Source organism: Puntigrus tetrazona, chromosome 7, assembly GCF_018831695.1.
Source record: "Puntigrus tetrazona isolate hp1 chromosome 7, ASM1883169v1, whole genome shotgun sequence".
Lineage (NCBI taxonomy): Eukaryota > Metazoa > Chordata > Actinopteri > Cypriniformes > Cyprinidae > Puntigrus > Puntigrus tetrazona.
The window spans coordinates 22,404,933-22,422,070 of record NC_056705.1 but is presented as its reverse complement, the minus strand read 5'-3'; the positions used below and the strand labels follow the sequence as shown (position 1 = coordinate 22,422,070).

Genomic DNA, 17,138 nt, shown 5'->3' with positions numbered 1-17,138 from the left:
CATTCAGAGCTTTGAAACTCTGGCTCCTGTCTTTTCCAGTTCTCTCTTCCAATCAGCAGAAAGCTAAGCAGTCATGTGATGATCCCCTGGGAAAGTAAGATGATACCACACACACACACACGCGCACACACACACACACACACACACACACACACCTCAAAACAATAGCATTGCAGGACCACTAATAGGCTGTGTGTGTGTTGTCAGGCACACACTTTAGAACCATTATATCCACATGCATTGTTTACCTACCTAAAGAATAAACAGGCAGCCTAAGATAAGTACATAAGTAGAGATAAGCACCTAAGTATCAATTATAATCATTATAATTAGCTAAATGAATCATTAATGGTCTAAGAAATATATTAAAATGGGTGGAGGAGGAGAAGAAGAAGAATGGAAACAATTATATTAGCCATGGCACAACGGTGAGTCTAATAAATGTATATAGCTACGTATATAAAAGAGTGTGCATGTGAAGATGTCTAATTGCCAGCTAAGATGTATACATCACACTTCAACACTACCACAGTTCAACTGTATACAATACACTGCAACAATATACTGTTGAAGTGTGATGTATATATCTTAGCTGGCAATACGTAGCTATATACATTTATTTTCTCTCAATTTCATGTCTTCTGCACAACCTCAAAGTTCTTGTGCCATTTCAGTGTGTGTATATGTACTAAACTAGGTATAGTAATTATAGTATTTATAGTATTTATGTATAGATGGTTAACTGCTGTATAGTTTGTTTGGGGTTTTTTGCACTGTTGTATGTTTACTTATGTGTAACCAGTATGTAGCACCATGGTCCCACAGCATCTCATTCCGATTCATTTCGACATCTCATATGTCCACACATGTAGCAGAAATACTTGACTTGACACTTTTTTCTTTTAACAATATAAAGAATGAGAGACAAGAAAAATGGAGATATTATTTAACACTTTCTTTGATTATTAAATTAACAATTTCTTTGTGAGACTGTACTTACTACATTTTAAAGAGCAAGTCTACTAGCGTGATAGCCTGGCTGTTTTCCCTTGCGACCACTAGGGGTCATAGTGTTCTTTAGGCTCACTGAGCCACACATTTGGTGAAATAAAAAAAAAACTCAATTTCAGACATTTTGTTTGATTCGTCGTTTATTTTTAATCTTTTCCCCCAGCAAATGTCTTACAGTACTGTGTTGAGTATTTAAATGGGTCATTATTGATTAATTTAGTCTACTTACAAACACCCAAAGTCAGATTATTCTTTCATGAATTAAAGCCTCAGATGCAAAACCAACCATCACATACATCAAAACCTCTTTTATACAATACATAACCAACTGTGACTTCAAACAATAGATAGCATTACCCTCTCTCAAAACCCTGAAGACCATTAGAATTAAGACAACCTGACTTAATAAATCATTGTATGGAAATGGAAATGTATTCAAGAAAAACTGATTTAGGCCTCAGACTCAAACATCTTCTTCCTGCCATCCATACCAGCCTTATCCTCGATGTTCTTACGCCAGTCTCCCACTGACTCCTTCTCCTGTAGCACCAGAAAAAGCATAATGTTTCAAAACCACAAGCCATATCTACATCGTATTGCACAGTTCTGCTTAAAGGCTAATAATGTGCACTCACCTCCTCCTTGACCTCTTTCTTGACCTGTTTGAGGTTGGCTCTCAGGTCCAGAGACACCTTGTGTTTGGAGCCCAGCAGGGCCTGCAGCATGGCGTCAGCAGACATACGCACTTTCTTCAGAACCGGTTTCTTGAATTTACCTTTAAGGTCTTGAACCTTTATCTTCAGATCCTCAATCTTAGGAGATCACGAATAAAGGTTTTAGAAGTTACGCAAATGAAATACATTATCTAGTAGAACAGAACACAAGTACCTCTTTGTCTGACTTGGCCACTTTGCTCTCCATATCATATCTTTGTTCATCAACGGTATCGATCTGCATGTGCAACTTCCTACACAGCTCCTTAACACAAAGATACATGCACATTTTCACATACAGTATATGGTCTGTTCAGGTTTTGGTTCCCAAAATTGCTGAATGTTTTGCGTGAAGGTTAGGTTTGATGATTTGGGTTAGGGTAATGGGGGAAGAAAATCCAGTTTGTACAGTAGAAATACCATTACATCTATGGAACATCCTCATATGTGTGTGTGTCTGTGTGTGTGTACCTGTAGTTCTTGCATGCCTCCAGGCATTGAGAGAACTGGGCAGTTCTCATCCATGTATCTCTGTTTTTCCTCCACAGCCTCAGCTGCCTCTTCCTCCAAAATGCCATGAGCAATCTGAAGCAACAAGCTCTGGAGCACAAAGACAAAGAAACAGCATAGACAGCATTCAACAAGAGAGTTACTTACAGTTTATATAGCTCAGATCACATGAAGAAAGACATGACCTCACCTTCAGATGTTGCCTGCGGCTGGAAGACATCTTTTTCCTATCAGAAAGCGAATGTTTACAATTTCAGAGCAGTACATCATTAAGTTGCTGGGGTGATTATGGTTGGGAAAAGCAGATGGAACATCCATGCTAAAATAATTTTGATCATAGTTCTAATAGCATTTATGCTAGTATGTATAATAATAAATACAAAATGATCATAACGCTAAATGTGCTGGCTGAGATCAGTAATCAAGGACTTAGCGACCTGATCTTTTTCACACCACTCAAACATCATGATGTCGTAACTCAATACTTACTCAGACATCTTGCCAGGCTCTTTGTGGTGCCCTTCTGTGAAGGTGAAGACGCCTTGTGGGTGGCAGGTGGGGGTGTTACTGCCTTCAGTCTAATGGAAACAATTTGTATTCAGTCATTAGTCCGAAAGCAGGTCTAAATTTGGCTGGGATAATGTGAAAGAGAGACGGCTGGTGTAGATGGGTGTGAGTGTCGAAACCCACAGAAGTGTTAGGTGTTTCAGGGTTCGAATTTGAGAAGCAGTTGTCTTGTGCTCTTTTTTTAGTGTTCCTTTGTAGGAAGCAGAAGGTCTGCACCAATACAGAAGACGAGACAGCTGACAGACGACTTGCTGCCTCTTGAAGAATCTCCTGGACTTCAACACTTAACAGCTGAAACCCTGCGCAGCTGTAAAAATACTTTCTGCTCTATTAGTGCTATATTTTTCTTGCCAAAAAAGTTTTTAAACTGGACATGGACTAAGTTGTTTTGAATGGATGTTTTGTAAAATTTTGTGGTCTCTGTACCTGCGTATATCATAAGGTGTATGAAGGAAATGCGTACAATGTGAAAAGGAATGGTTAGTTTCCCTACTCCACAAAAACTGAGTATATTTTATATATATATATATATATAAAGCTGAAATGGACAGTAAAAGAAAGTCCGTAAACAGACATTCACAGAATTTTCTGCATGATATTTCACATTTGATGGTTAAAACTATGCTTTTATGTTCTTGATGTATGTTGATACATTACTGTTTATTGCATTATTTTAATGTCATGTGTGTTACCATGATGATATTTTATTTGTGTGACACTGTATACCTTATGTATTCGTAATGTTATAAAAATCTAAACAGTTTTTATTAACAGCTTGCATATATATGGTCATTTAACTATACTCAAGCTGTTGGAATTAGCGGTTTACATTTTTGTTATTTAAAACCACTCTAAACTGTAAAATGTAAAGATGTTTACATTTTATAGTAAATAAATTATTCCATGTTTTTTTTTTTTTTTTTTTTTTTTTTTTTTTTTTTTTAAATAGGTGATGATGAAGTAATTCAGTCATTTTTTAACTATGAGCATGTACTTAATGAGATTATTAATACCACTGCAATGAAATAAATATAGACAGACCCCAACAACACATACTACAAATAATCAAATTAGGGCTCTAATAAAAGCTTTTCTGACGTTATAGTTTACATTTAAAATTGATCAGAATTTCTTCATAAAGAACATATCAAACCATATCTCTTCAACATGAAAAACACAGTATTATATTAGGCAACAGCCACTTAACATGTTTTGTCTCTTGATTCTTCCTCCAATGTACAGTACATTATAAAGCATATTATTATCTTGCTTATTGCTCTAATTTCTTGGCTGAATATATGGCTGCCCAGCGGGATTGAGATGGTCTGAAGATCTGTTCTAATGTCAGAGATGGACAGAATAATGATGACTCACCTTTCAGCGCGCAGCAAGATGTTCGGAGGGATTAGAGGGAAGGAGTATCAGCTTATAAAGTTAGTTGGGTTTATATAGGTTTCCCACACGGCTTCTCTATTCTCTTTAAGGAAGCAGATCTTTCTTTAAGCCAATGAGACTGTCAAATCCCAACACCCCCTCTCCTTCCCTCCCCCACAATCAACACACACACATTTGTTTTTATACTATTCTGTCATGGCGACTTCCTATTAACCTGCATTACTCTTATATTGAGCTAATGATGCTTTCGATCCCCTCATAACCTACCTATCACCAAAATATTTCTGCAATTTTTCATTAAAAAAAGATTTTGTATTCTAACTGGACAAACAGTGTAGGTAATTTGATTTTGATCTGTCCTTGTGGGGACATTTGGTGCAATGTAAAGTATGCAAACACACACACCTGACTCGCATCTTTCACTAAATCCTTGGAATGAGCACTTGAAACATGAAACTTTTTCAATTTAGGCATGTATTGAACTGTAAGAAATTAAGATGAACTCTTGCTATCACTTCTGCTGCTCTAATCTGTGTGTTTTCTCACCTGTTGTGCTGTCTAGCAACAGTGTTTAGCTAAAAAAAAGAAAAACAGGTGGAAACTCCAACTGTATGACAGAAATATCATTCAAAACATTCTGCAGACACATTTTAGATCACGTATTACATATAAACTTCACAATTGCTCGTAATTATTATTATAATAATACACTTCTTCAAAAATTATTCTTCAAAATTATGTTGGATTGTCTGTTTTAAAAGATTTTAGTCCTTAAAAAATTACTAGCAAAAAAATGTACATAATTCTATTTAAAAAGCACTGAATTTTTAAAGCCCTCGTGTTGTTGAAATAACTATCATCACAAGTTGTAGAAATAGCTATCATCACTCCAAGAGGTTTGTCACCAGGTGGCATTTTAAAACTCTTGGTGGCCATTTTTGAAATGTCTTTGAGGAACCTCATTTGATTGAAAAATGGTAAGAATGTGTATAATCAATGAAGCAATCAATCACCTTTGTTTATTTAGCATCAAAACACTGAGCAATATCAAATTTGGAGAATAGAGCGTCAGTAATGTATAAACACTCAATTTCCAGCTAAAGGCATTTCATTATATTATATTATTATATTGTATTATATGTAGAGAAGTTGTCTAAATCGGCTCAGTTTAAATAGAATCTTTGTAATCAAATTTATGACAATCGCTAGAAATTAAGTGTCCCCAACTAAGAAAGAGAGAGGCAACAGCAGCAAGGAATCAAAACTCCCTCTGTAACATAACAAGAGGAAAAAAAACCTTGGGAGAAACCAGGCTCAGTTGGGGGGCCAGTTCTCATATGTTATAAGAGGTATAAAAGATGAAAGATACATTTCATGAAATACACATATAAAGGTTTTATAGGGGACATGTGTGTGTGTGTGTGTGTGTGTGTGTGTTTGTCCTGTTGCAACTGATTGCATACAGTTAATTTTTATATAATACATGTCTACTGTGTTTGTTTACAATGTATAAATAATACACACATACAGCATATATTCTGAAAATATATTTTAAAATAAAACATAACATATTTTTCTTAAATATATACATGGATGTATGTGTATTTATATAGACAGTAAATATACACAATAAACACAATTTCTTATTTTGGATGCGATTAATCACCATTAATAATTTGACAGCACTATTTAGGGGGGCAGGTATTGCTCTTCAGATAATTTTTGACTTTCAACATGTCACTTCAGGGCTTTGATTTAAGCGACTGAGAGAGAGAGCACTGTATTTTATTGCATTAAAACAGCTATTTAATATTATTTCTGACCTGGCCAATGCTGTCCCGGCGCGTTAGAGTGACTGCCCAGATAGCATGGTGACATGGGGACAAGTTGAGTATTGATCCAAAGCATCAGTTTGGTTGAGATTGATGTTTCAGTGTATGAAGTATGTTGGATCAGCAATGAAATTTTGATAAAAGTCAACAGCACACATAATAGACAGTGACACTGATTTGCAGTCGATAACCTCGAGATGACGGGGGTATGAATAATACTCCACCTGTGGCCTGGTTTAGGGGTGAGCCTTTATGATTTTAGAAAGTCTTTTTAAAAATGGTTGAAAATGAAAATGCGCGCTGAATGGTAAATGCCCATTTTGGTTCTGCTTGTGCACTTTTCAGCAGTCTGATTGATGCTTTCCTATTATAAAGAAAACACAACCTAAAACCTAACCTTATTCATGAGTAATGCCTAAAATCAGATTTAATGATAGATGAATGACACTGATGTACAAGCACCAAACACTGATTTTAGTCTAAACTTCACAAAAACTATAAACTGGTTCTTCAGATCTGAATGGTTAATTACAATGTTGTTCCAGGATCAACAGAAATGTTGATCCAGGAACATGTGGCACTCAGCAAAACCAAAACCAACCATGTGGATCCAACATCGCCTCCTGGATCTTTGCTCTGCAGTTGGGGGCTACTGAATGTTTCAGCAGTTACAGATATATATATATATATATTTCCTAATGAGACAGTCCATCAAATGGACTTTTGTACAGTATCTGTTTATTTTCAGATGAGTTCAGTGTGATATTTCATTCTGCATCTAAAAACATCATGGAAAAAATCTTAAAAAAAAATAGATTGAAGAGTAGCAATGGCATGAAAACTGTTAGTCCATATATTATAACAGCATCAGACTTCTGTATGTAATTTTTATTTTTTAGATTTTTGTTTTGTTGTTGTTAAAACGAAACTGTTAGAATTTTGTTAGTAAATGTTTGAAAAGTGACATTGTCATTTATTTTTTCATGATACAGTATCTCAATCTTGACAAAAAAAAGTGATATTTGGTGTATCAACATTTACTGTATTATGTCACCTTTGTAATCAATTACGCAAGTATTATGCATTTTTAATTCTAGTTAGTTCCACTTGTACTCCTATTCCACTGATGCAGTATATTTCTTTACATATATATAAATTGCACATTGTGTTATAATGAAGTGATGTTTGGACAGGATTTTGGACATTTATTCTCTGCAGAATATTTATTTTTATATATAAGTATGCGATAAGTACTCTACTCCAAGGGCTAATTGGTAGTTGCTGCAGTCATTTGACTGCTTCAATATACAATTGGCCTCTTTACTTTTCTCTTATTGCATGCTTTGAAGATCTTCATATCTTTAACTTTATTGGACTATATTATACTTTAAGTATTATACACTGTGTGCTCTATTATCAGGCAAGTTGTATTTTTGAGGATTGTTATTGTACAACTACAGTGCTCTCGGTCAATCCAAAATGTTAACAAACCTGAACATTTAGTAATAAAAGTAAAGTTTTGGCTTTCTTAAGAGAAAATCTACATGTAGACCATTATTAGGCAACTATTAGTGTACAGAATTATTATGCAACTAAATAAAACAAAGATTTTCCCATCTCACTTGTTTATTTTCACCTGGTAAAGTGAGAATATTAAACTCAGTTTACAAATAAACATTTCTGAAAATTCAAAAAGAAAACCTGCATAACCAATATAGTCACCCTTCTTTTCGATCAGTCACAAGCCTTCCATTCAGTCAGTTTCTTAATCTTAAACTTTTTGTGCAGCCGCAACCATAGACTCTCAGACACTGTTCAGAGAGGTGCATGGTTTACTGTACATTTCCTGTTTAAAGAAGCCCAAAAGTTCTCAATTGGGTTAGGGATCAAGTGAAGAAGGGGGCCATGTCGTTAGTTTTTCGTCTTTAAGGCCTTAACAGGACAGCCACACATGTTGTCTTGCATAAAAATTGCAAAAAAAGTCTTCTTGAAAGATGCAGACTTTTTCCTTTACAACTGCTTGAAGAAACTGTCTTGTAAAAATTGGCAGTAGGTCTGGGAGTTGATTTTGAGTCCATTTTCAACCCGGAAAGGTCCAACTAGCTCATCTTTTAATGATACCTGCCCGTACCAGTACCCCACCTCCAGCTTGCTGGCTACTGAGTCGAAGTGGAGCTCTGTGTCCGTTATTAATCCAATCTTCAACTTATGTGTCTTGTTCCGAGTTGGTTGGGTTTCAGTCTTTGTTACCTTGGCCATGTCTCTGAGAACTGAACACCATGTACTTCTTGACACTCCAGGTAGGTTGCAGTTGTGGAATAGGGCAGCACTGAGGATAATGGGTTCCTGGTAGCTTCACGTTTCATTCTTCTCAAATCTTTGGTGGGTAATTTTCGTCTTTTCTTCTTAAGTTTCTTGCGACCCTGTTGACCATTTGCTGGTTCTGTGATCACCTGTCACGAACAGCACCTCTGTGGCTCTCTCCGACCACCACCGGAGGGAGCTCTCACCGGAATACTGATCACCAAAGACTCAATTTCCCACAACCCCGTGCCTTGGGCTGATTAGAGCCACCAGGTGTTCCTCATTCAACTCAGCCTTTATAATGAACTCCCCACGATCACTCATTGCGAAGTCTTGTTTGTCTACACAGCAATTCCGAGTGTTTATTCTTGTTTTGTTTATCTGTTGCCGACCTTGACTGTATCCGTTTCTGTGATTGTTCTCTGCCTGCCTACTGACCTATTGCCTGTTATCGTTTTGTCTCCTGGATCTCCCTTCTTGCCCTGTTTACTCCTGTTTTGACCTTGCCCGTTTGACTATGATTAAACCTTGTCGCACATGGATCCAACCGCCTATGACGCTTCATTACATCACCCCCCAATATCTTAGATATTTCAAGACTGCTGCATCCCTGTGAAAGACGTCTTACAATTTTTGAGTCAGGTAAATCTCTTTTTTGGCCCATTTTTCCTGAGAAGAACCTACTTAATTATGCACACCTTGATATAGTGTGTTGATCTCCTTAGGCCACACCCTCCATCGTTACACAAATACACATCACCTGATATACATTAAATCCAATAAGCATTCAAGTTTATACAGCTTGGAGTTGGAAATTATGTATAAAATTATGATATGGTCATATAATCACTTGCCTAATAATTGTGCGCACAGCGTACTTAGATTTTAGCATATTGCATTACCTTTTTTATTTTGCATTGTAATAATGTATAATTATTTATTTACTTAATTGTATTATTGTTTCTATAATTATTTAAACTATTTATGATCATTGATTTTAATAAAATACTGTCATGTAAAATACAGGTAATGTAATGACTTACATCAATATTGAACCAACATCACTTTTAATATTAATTCAATGCAGTTACCAATGGTGCATCAGTATTGACTTTTGGTATTATTTTATTGGTTGCTTGCTAACTGGGAGAGTTGCATACCACAATTCTTTATAAAGTAAGGCTGTCATCGTCTCTTGGTCTTTAATAGCTATGTTAGGGTACATACTGTTGCCTTTGGAATTCAGAGTTATTTGGACATTTTCTGCATCATGGCTGCAATGAAAGGTAACAAAACCAATGAGAGAGGCTGAGTTTTCTTTTTCTGTACTGGCACTTGGTTCAAATTATAATTAGTGTCCCAGACAGTTTTTTAAAAAGGATGTTTCAAAAAGCTCTTTGAGCAGAACTCACAAACACAGTTTCACAGTCACAGTTTCTGTAGAGATGACTTTGTCAAATAGATTTTATATGATCTATTTGACTAAGTCAGAGAAAAGATGCAGCTGATTTCGTAACATGCTGACCTCTTGTAATTACATACAGCAGCTTGAGTTTGATCACCTCTATTTCTGTTTCTGCGTATAATATGTTAATATTATATGAAATATGTTATCATTTTACAATAATTAATATGCCTATCTTACTCTCTTTTGTGGAACATTATTTTATTTCCATTAAAATGGGTGACTTTCCCCTCACAGCCACATGAGGGCGACAGACATCGTTTTGTATGACATTTGACAGACGTGTCGGTTTTCGTGAGTGACATTTATATTACTGAAATGCTACAACCACAACAAATAGAAATATCTAAATCTATAAACTAACTTAAGATTACCTGTGTTGTGTAACAGACTTAAGCAGAGCATCTCTCAAGTAAAGAAATTAATTTTACGCTAAATGCTAACCCACACAATGTTGTTCAGGTGACACAGAAACCATCAGACCTAAACTAGCCAAGTTTCCTGCACAACAAAAATGTCTGCGTGTGTGTGGTTCAGGTAAGTTATGGGGACAAAATGTCCCCAACAAAGATGGCAATAACACAAATTTGATATATTTTTGGTCCACATGATAAAAAAAAAGCTTATAAATCATACAGATTTCGTTTTTTAGCAGAAAGTTGAGAGGCAGAGTTGCGTCCAGGTCAGAAAATACAGTTTGTACAATATAAAAACCCTTACGTCTATAGAACATTCCCATAACATGTAATTTGTGTGTGTGTGTGTGTGTGTGTGTGTGTGTGTGTGTGTGTGTGTGTGTGTGTGTGTGTGTGTAAATATGTATCTTGCTTGTACAGTACACAAATTGCGTACCTACCACCTGTAGTTTCACACGTTAACTTACCCATCTATCAATACACTGGAACAGAGGAATAGTGTTAGTATATCACCTTAGTCTTTATACAAAAAGATAAATAGATATTTTTTTATTATACCCTCATTGGGGGCTGAGTTATGCTGCAACTGAAATCCCAAAACTGGCTTTGCCTGTGTACATTTTTACTACAAAACATGTTTAATTCACTATAATACAGCAGCCTAGACTTGTTGCATTAGAAGCTGAACTATCTTTTTTCAACTGGTACTGTATATGCACACATAGTTATTTAGTGACATGCCATCTATATTTATACATTTATGAAGTGTCAAACACTTGGGTGTTGAGCTCGAGACATTCCCTATCAAGAGACATTTCTCTATAACCTACTATAGTTAGTTAGTTAGTAACCTATATTTAACCAGGATAAAGACAATACCTGTTTAAGAAGGCAAAAAAAAGACATAACAATTAACATGTTAGCAAAAAACGTGTTTGTTTTTTTATAAAAATTATGGATGACAAATAATTACATAGCAAGCCATATACTGATTTATAAATAAGTGGTAGTTCGGTCTGAATTCAAGAGCCTTGTAAAATGTCATGAATTTTTTCACTATAAAACTAAGGACATTTGGCTCTCAAAAGTATAACCAAACAAGTTCACACACATTTGTTCAAGTCACTTACCCGCTGGGTCTCTCAGTCACAAATCAGAGGCTCCTCTTCTGTTCTTCATTACTGGGTAATCAGAATCCTGTAACCATTTCACACAACAGCACTGCTTAGATTTGTGATATAAACATAATACATACACACATGCTTAATTTCACCCTCCGATCTCCCCTATATAACAAAAAATACAGACAGAGAAGTTCGGTACTGATCAGACAGGGAAGGAAAAATTAGAAGAGCTTAAGTTAAGCAGCAGAACACTCTTCCTCTTTGCTTGCTCAGCTCGGTCTCATTCAGTAATAAGCACCATGATTGATGATATTAGTTCAGTTATGTAAAAATGACTGCTGAGAAATGTAAAATGTAATCAAATATTTTAGTGAAGATAAGGAGAAAAGATAAATGCCATGAGGATGACTGTTTTTGCTAGTAGGGTAAGAAAAAGCTAAGGAAATGTGAGAGGAATGGGGAATGATGAGAGGTATCAAAGGAATTGGGAATATGAGGAATGATCAGATCAGATGGCGGAGTTTCTTTTACTACTTTTATTTGTTAAGGTGAGTTCACGGATCATCACTCATGTAGTACATAACATTCTGCGTATTATGATTAGCTTAGTTACTGTTGGTTTGATGGTTGTGTAGTTTGGATGTAAAAGCACTTTTTGACAACTTTGCAACAGCGACAACTGAAAGTCCATCAGAAAATTAACTCCAAAAGTCAAGCGGCTGCCTGTTTAAGCATCAGACTCAAACATCTTCTTCCTGCCGCCCATGCCAGCCTTATCCTCGACGTTCTTACGCCAGTCTCCCACTGCCTCCTTATCCTAAAATAATGCACGAAAGAATTTCAAGATGAAAAATTATGCTTGAAATAATTGGCAGCTGTGGGATTATTTATTGTGGTAGTGTGCACTCACCTCCTCCTTGACCTCTTTCTTGACCTGTTTGAGGTTGGCTCTCAGGTCCAGAGACACCTTGTGTTTGGAGCCCAGCAGGGCCTGCAGCATGCTGTCAGCAGACATACGCACTTTCTTAAGTGCGGGTTTCTTGAATTTACCTATCAGGTCCTGAACCTTTATCTTCAGATCTTCAATCTAAAATAAAAAGGAGTGTTATTTTCTAAAGGCCATGATGGATAAACAATTTAGAGAACAGAATCCATGTGTTTAAAACCTCTTTTTCGCTTTTGGCCACTTTAACAGACAGGTCATATCTCTCCTCGTCTACCACATCAATCTTCTGATGAAGCTCTTTGCACAGGTCCTGACCACAGTGGAGAAGACATTTAATAGCGGCATAAAATATCACCATGATAATAAAAGATTTTATGCTTTTGTATACCTGTAATTCCTGCACTGAGCCAGGCAGAGATAGAGGAACGCATTTCTCTTCCATATATTGAACTCTTTCCTGCTCTACCCGCTTTTCATCAGCCTCCAGCAGGTCCTTGGCTATACCCAATATCAAACTCTAGAACAAACAATGAGGAAAAGTTAAATCATAAAACACATCTCTGGAGTAAACACAAACCAAACTCAAAATGACTCGAATGCTTTACTTTGAGATGGTGCCGACGGCTTGAGGTCATCTTTTTTCTGGTAGGATTTTAGGAGAGAAATAACACAATTATTATATATTTTATATATAAGTGCTTGAATTGTGAGATTTCCAGTTGAAGATGTGTGTACAAACTTACTCAGACATGATGGCAGGCTTGTTTTGATCTTCTGTTAGGAAATATAGAGAACAGGGTGAGACTGCCCTGAAGAGAAATTGTCCAAGCATTGTTTGATTTTCAACATGATCAACACATCAGGCAAATGATAAGCCATATTTTAACATGCTGTCTTTCAGTGAGGGTCAACTTCTCTCTAGCTTGTATGTCACTTAGACTTACGTCTTAAAATGATATCCTGGATAAGCTGGTTTGCAGTCAAGCAGAAACATTTGATCTCAAAACATTCAATTCTGCAGTTCAGCCTCTCTAAGCTCCACTCTGCTGCGTTCATCACATACACTCCTTATTCAGTTACAGCCACCGAGTACTACTATCAACAGTCATCACTTTTAACACTGTAAACTACAGCCATAAACAAGTCACACTCGGCCACACTCAATTAACGCTCTCAATCGTTACGCAGAAAACTTCCCACCAATCACACGCAAGAATATCAAGTAGCTGTTTTGTCAGTTAATGAAGTAATTCACTCTTGTATAAATGATTTACAGCAGAAACTGAGATGCCAAAACAAGTAATATAAGCTGAACATATAATGCTGTGTGTACATTGGTGGGTATTTTGTATGGTACCTTGATTCTTATGGGATGAGTGGATTTAATTATCATGATGCTAGCATTGTTAATAAACTCATGCAATTTATTATTACAGCTGTGGTTATATTTAACACTGATGTACAATAAAAATAAATCTGGGTGGAGCGAAAAGAACTATGCTGCTATGTTTCACCCAGTACTAGCATTTAGCTGCATGTGACATAAATGTGTGTGAAGCAGAAAGCTGATATCTGTGTGTAAAATTATCCAAAGTGTTGTATCAAGAGCAAAGGGCTAAAGACATTAATCTGAAACTGTATCAGGCAACAGATCAGTCATACAGAAACCACCTTGTTCCTCCTCCCTCTCCGTCTCTTACGCCGCCTCTTTCGGTTACAGTAATCAATATGCTCAAAGTATCCTACATTTTCTTCCTTTCTTTTTTTTTGAATTCCTAAAACCCATATGTCCAGAATTTCTCTAGATCTATAACTGGAGCGTAACTGCAGTGATGAGCGGGGTGATGGATTGACCGAGGCCTCAGATTTCAGGGTTATTGAAATGTTAGCACATAGTGTTCCCTCGGCTCTTCTGTGTTACCCGTATTATGTTATCTTGATCATAAATGGAAATTTTTTCCGGATTTCAAACATGATCCTACATTAAAGTAAGGTTAAATTCACCGTAAATTAAATACCCTGGGCTCATCTACAAGCCATTAACATTATGCCCTTGAATGTGACACCTAACCCCAGGTTAGCCTAAGAGGATTCCTCAATTTGAATTCAAGTCTAATCAAGTCTGATCAAAGAATACACACTCTGCTCGAAACACAGCATGCAAGAGGATGCTTAGGTTTACAATGAAAATTAATATATAACAGCTGCTAAATAAAAGCGTAATTTATTAAACACTGAACATATTCCTTTGCTCTGAATGCCACTAACGCACATCTCATAAAACACATGCTATACAGTCATTTAAAAATGATGATCTTTGCTTATAAAATTTAAAAAAACATTTGTACAAATTAAGAATTGCTTTTAATGCGTAAGTTAAAAAAAAAAACCTTCAATAAAGAGAGAAAAACACACATGCAATTATGTGTGCAGGTTCCTCTCTTTATCGAACTTTAAAAGTTTTGTAAAAACTATAAAGTCTACAGCATGTGTAACAGGTCAGAAACATCTCACCTTTAGGAAAATCAGGGGGACAGGACAGACCAGGAACTGCGGGCAGCCTCTGTACTGAAAGAGGGTTTTGATAGCATTCTGTGATGGCTCAGCAAAACCCTTTAACTCTTTATGGAATTAGTATCCAGTGCAGACCAATGAGACTTCATGCTGTTGAAAGCCTATATTACCCCTCCCAGCCTCACACATATAAATAACCCTTGCTTTCAAGATTGTTTTTCTTATTTTATTGCTTATTTACTTTACTCAGTATCATAATGAGTTACTGCACTCTGAGAAGCATAAATCACGAGGAGACAAAACTTTCAACCAAAATCTACAACCACCACATCTACTTTATCAAGCAGCATGAATGACGGTCTGTATTACTGGGTCAGTACCATTTTGATAAAACACATTTTTATTTTTATGTATTTATTTTTTCATATCGATTTTTTTTATTTTTAAGTACAAAGGGAATTTAACAGATACAAATATTTAAGTTTTGTACAATATAGATCTTCCACGTGGAAAAAAATTATACTTCATTGTCATCGCCAGAAATGCATTACAAACAGTTGCCGTAATAGAAAATTTGTCACAACATTCACGTGTTTGGAGTTTACGGAGCAAAAAATATATCATTCCTCCATATCTAGAAATGACAGAATTTGTCATGTACATTTTTTCTTGCAGGTCGATATGCTACTATTCTGCTCCTTCCATCACCACTTCAGTGCAGCAATTACAGAAAATTCACGACATGAGCCAAAAATATACTAGTCATCCTCAGGAGAAACTGTATCCATCAAGCCTGACTGACCTTTCATTTAGTAGACAGTTTCCGTGGGATAGAAACTTTGTGTCACAGCGAGCTTCTAATTCCAAGGGGAGGGGGGAATAAGACGGTGTCAAAGCTGTCATCAACATGTGTGTGCATGTGTGTGTGTGTGTGGACATGTGTGCATGAGTGTGTACGTGGTGGGTTGGATGCTAGGCTGTGTCTTTATGAATGATCCCAATAGGTGCTGCCAGTCCAACCCTGGTAAAAACACTCCTGAAATAGTTAAGACATGACGTCAGACCAGTTTTACCCATTAACACTTCCTTCAGCCCCAGATATAACTAAAACCTGCTGGATGGTGTGAAGTAATTGGTTAGTAGGTCATTTTCGGCTGTTCGGATACTGTAAATAAAAGTAGCATCTTGACCAGGGCAAAAATCTAATTCCTGAATTAATAAGATTATTCATGTTGGGTTTGTTCCTCCAAAAACTAATACCAGCAGTCATTTGATGTAAATGCTACCGTTTCTTAAATGTCTTTGTCAAGAAAACCATATTCCCAGCTGTAGCAGAAAAGTAACTTTTAAATCAGTTACATCAGTTGTAAATTGTTCTAATTGGAATCTGAAAAGTAAAACAGATTACACTTTTGCTAATTGCTAGTTGGTCAGACTAGTCCTTTAGTCACAGTCTTAACATATGGGTTACGTTAAAGCAACTGGTCCCCGGTTTGTTTCTTCAGCTGTTCGATCAGAGTGATGACACAACCCTTCTCATTTGCAGCGACTGTATGCGTGAGCAACCAGATCCCCCAAACGCACTGATTCTCATAAAAGAAGATGAGACAATCCATGCTTTTTTTATACTCAATCTTTCTTTAGCTCAGGCCTGCTATTCTAGGCAGGTTGACAGATGTTCTGATATGACCACAAATGTTTCTCAGTGCCATGAGACATTTCAAGTAATGTCACAATCCTCAAAAACACACAATATCAGCATCTAACAATATTTAAATCCATTAAATTATACATTTACATTCTTCTAACATTTAGCAAGTAATTTATTTATTTTCCAACAAAGTATTCAGCCTGAAACGTTTGGTCACATTTAAAAAAAAAAACGTGAAATACCCTAAATAGTGGTCCTGTTACTGTCTGTTAATGATTATAGATTCCATGATGGACATTGTAGATAGTAACATGCTCTATACTCCTTTTAGTTAATGAACTACTTTCTTAGATTACTTTTTGATTTGTAGAACCTTTCAACCATTGCTTTTCCCCCATATTCAGACACATTGATAGCAAAATTATTTACAAGACATTTACATGTCCTTCTATATTGTGAATATTGTGAAAGCTAGGCCTACACAAATTTGGATTTTTGAAAAAGGAAAAGAAAAAAGAAGAATTAGAATCAATAAATTATTCATAATTTACTTTTATGAATAATATGAAATATTGTAATCCATAAAAAGTAACTTTAGTCTAATCTGATTAGGAGCATTTTAAAATTGAATATGATCCAGTGGAGCATATCCATTTTTTGGAATCTGAATACCTAAATCAAGATTACATG

At 36.1% G+C, this 17,138-nt stretch overlaps 2 protein-coding genes across 3 annotated transcripts; both read right to left on the bottom strand.

The window, feature by feature from the left end:
* Positions 1-1,133: 1,133 nt before the first annotated feature.
* Positions 1,134-4,317, bottom strand: tnni2b.1 (troponin I type 2b (skeletal, fast), tandem duplicate 1). Its single transcript, XM_043243430.1, has 7 exons — positions 4,176-4,317; positions 2,724-2,812; positions 2,425-2,461; positions 2,196-2,324; positions 1,900-1,989; positions 1,647-1,823; positions 1,134-1,551 (listed from the first exon to the last, which is right to left on the bottom strand). The coding sequence occupies exons 2-7, from the start codon at positions 2,729-2,731 to the stop codon at positions 1,462-1,464; spliced, it is 531 nt and encodes a 176-aa protein (XP_043099365.1). The 5' UTR covers positions 2,732-2,812; positions 4,176-4,317; the 3' UTR covers positions 1,134-1,461.
* A 7,541-nt stretch (positions 4,318-11,858) lies between these two features.
* Positions 11,859-14,920, bottom strand: tnni2b.2 (troponin I type 2b (skeletal, fast), tandem duplicate 2). Of its 2 annotated transcripts, none has more exons than XM_043243133.1 (7): positions 14,798-14,920; positions 13,027-13,057; positions 12,889-12,925; positions 12,672-12,800; positions 12,504-12,593; positions 12,248-12,424; positions 11,859-12,154 (listed from the first exon to the last, which is right to left on the bottom strand). In XM_043243133.1, exons 2-7 carry the CDS (start codon positions 13,032-13,034, stop codon positions 12,065-12,067), a joined length of 531 nt encoding a protein of 176 aa, XP_043099068.1. In that variant the 5' UTR covers positions 13,035-13,057; positions 14,798-14,920; the 3' UTR covers positions 11,859-12,064. The 2 variants fall into 2 exon arrangements, with proteins under 2 accessions (XP_043099068.1, XP_043099067.1); XM_043243132.1 differs by having other exon boundaries at positions 13,027-13,092; positions 14,798-14,904.
* Positions 14,921-17,138: the final 2,218 nt, after the last annotated feature.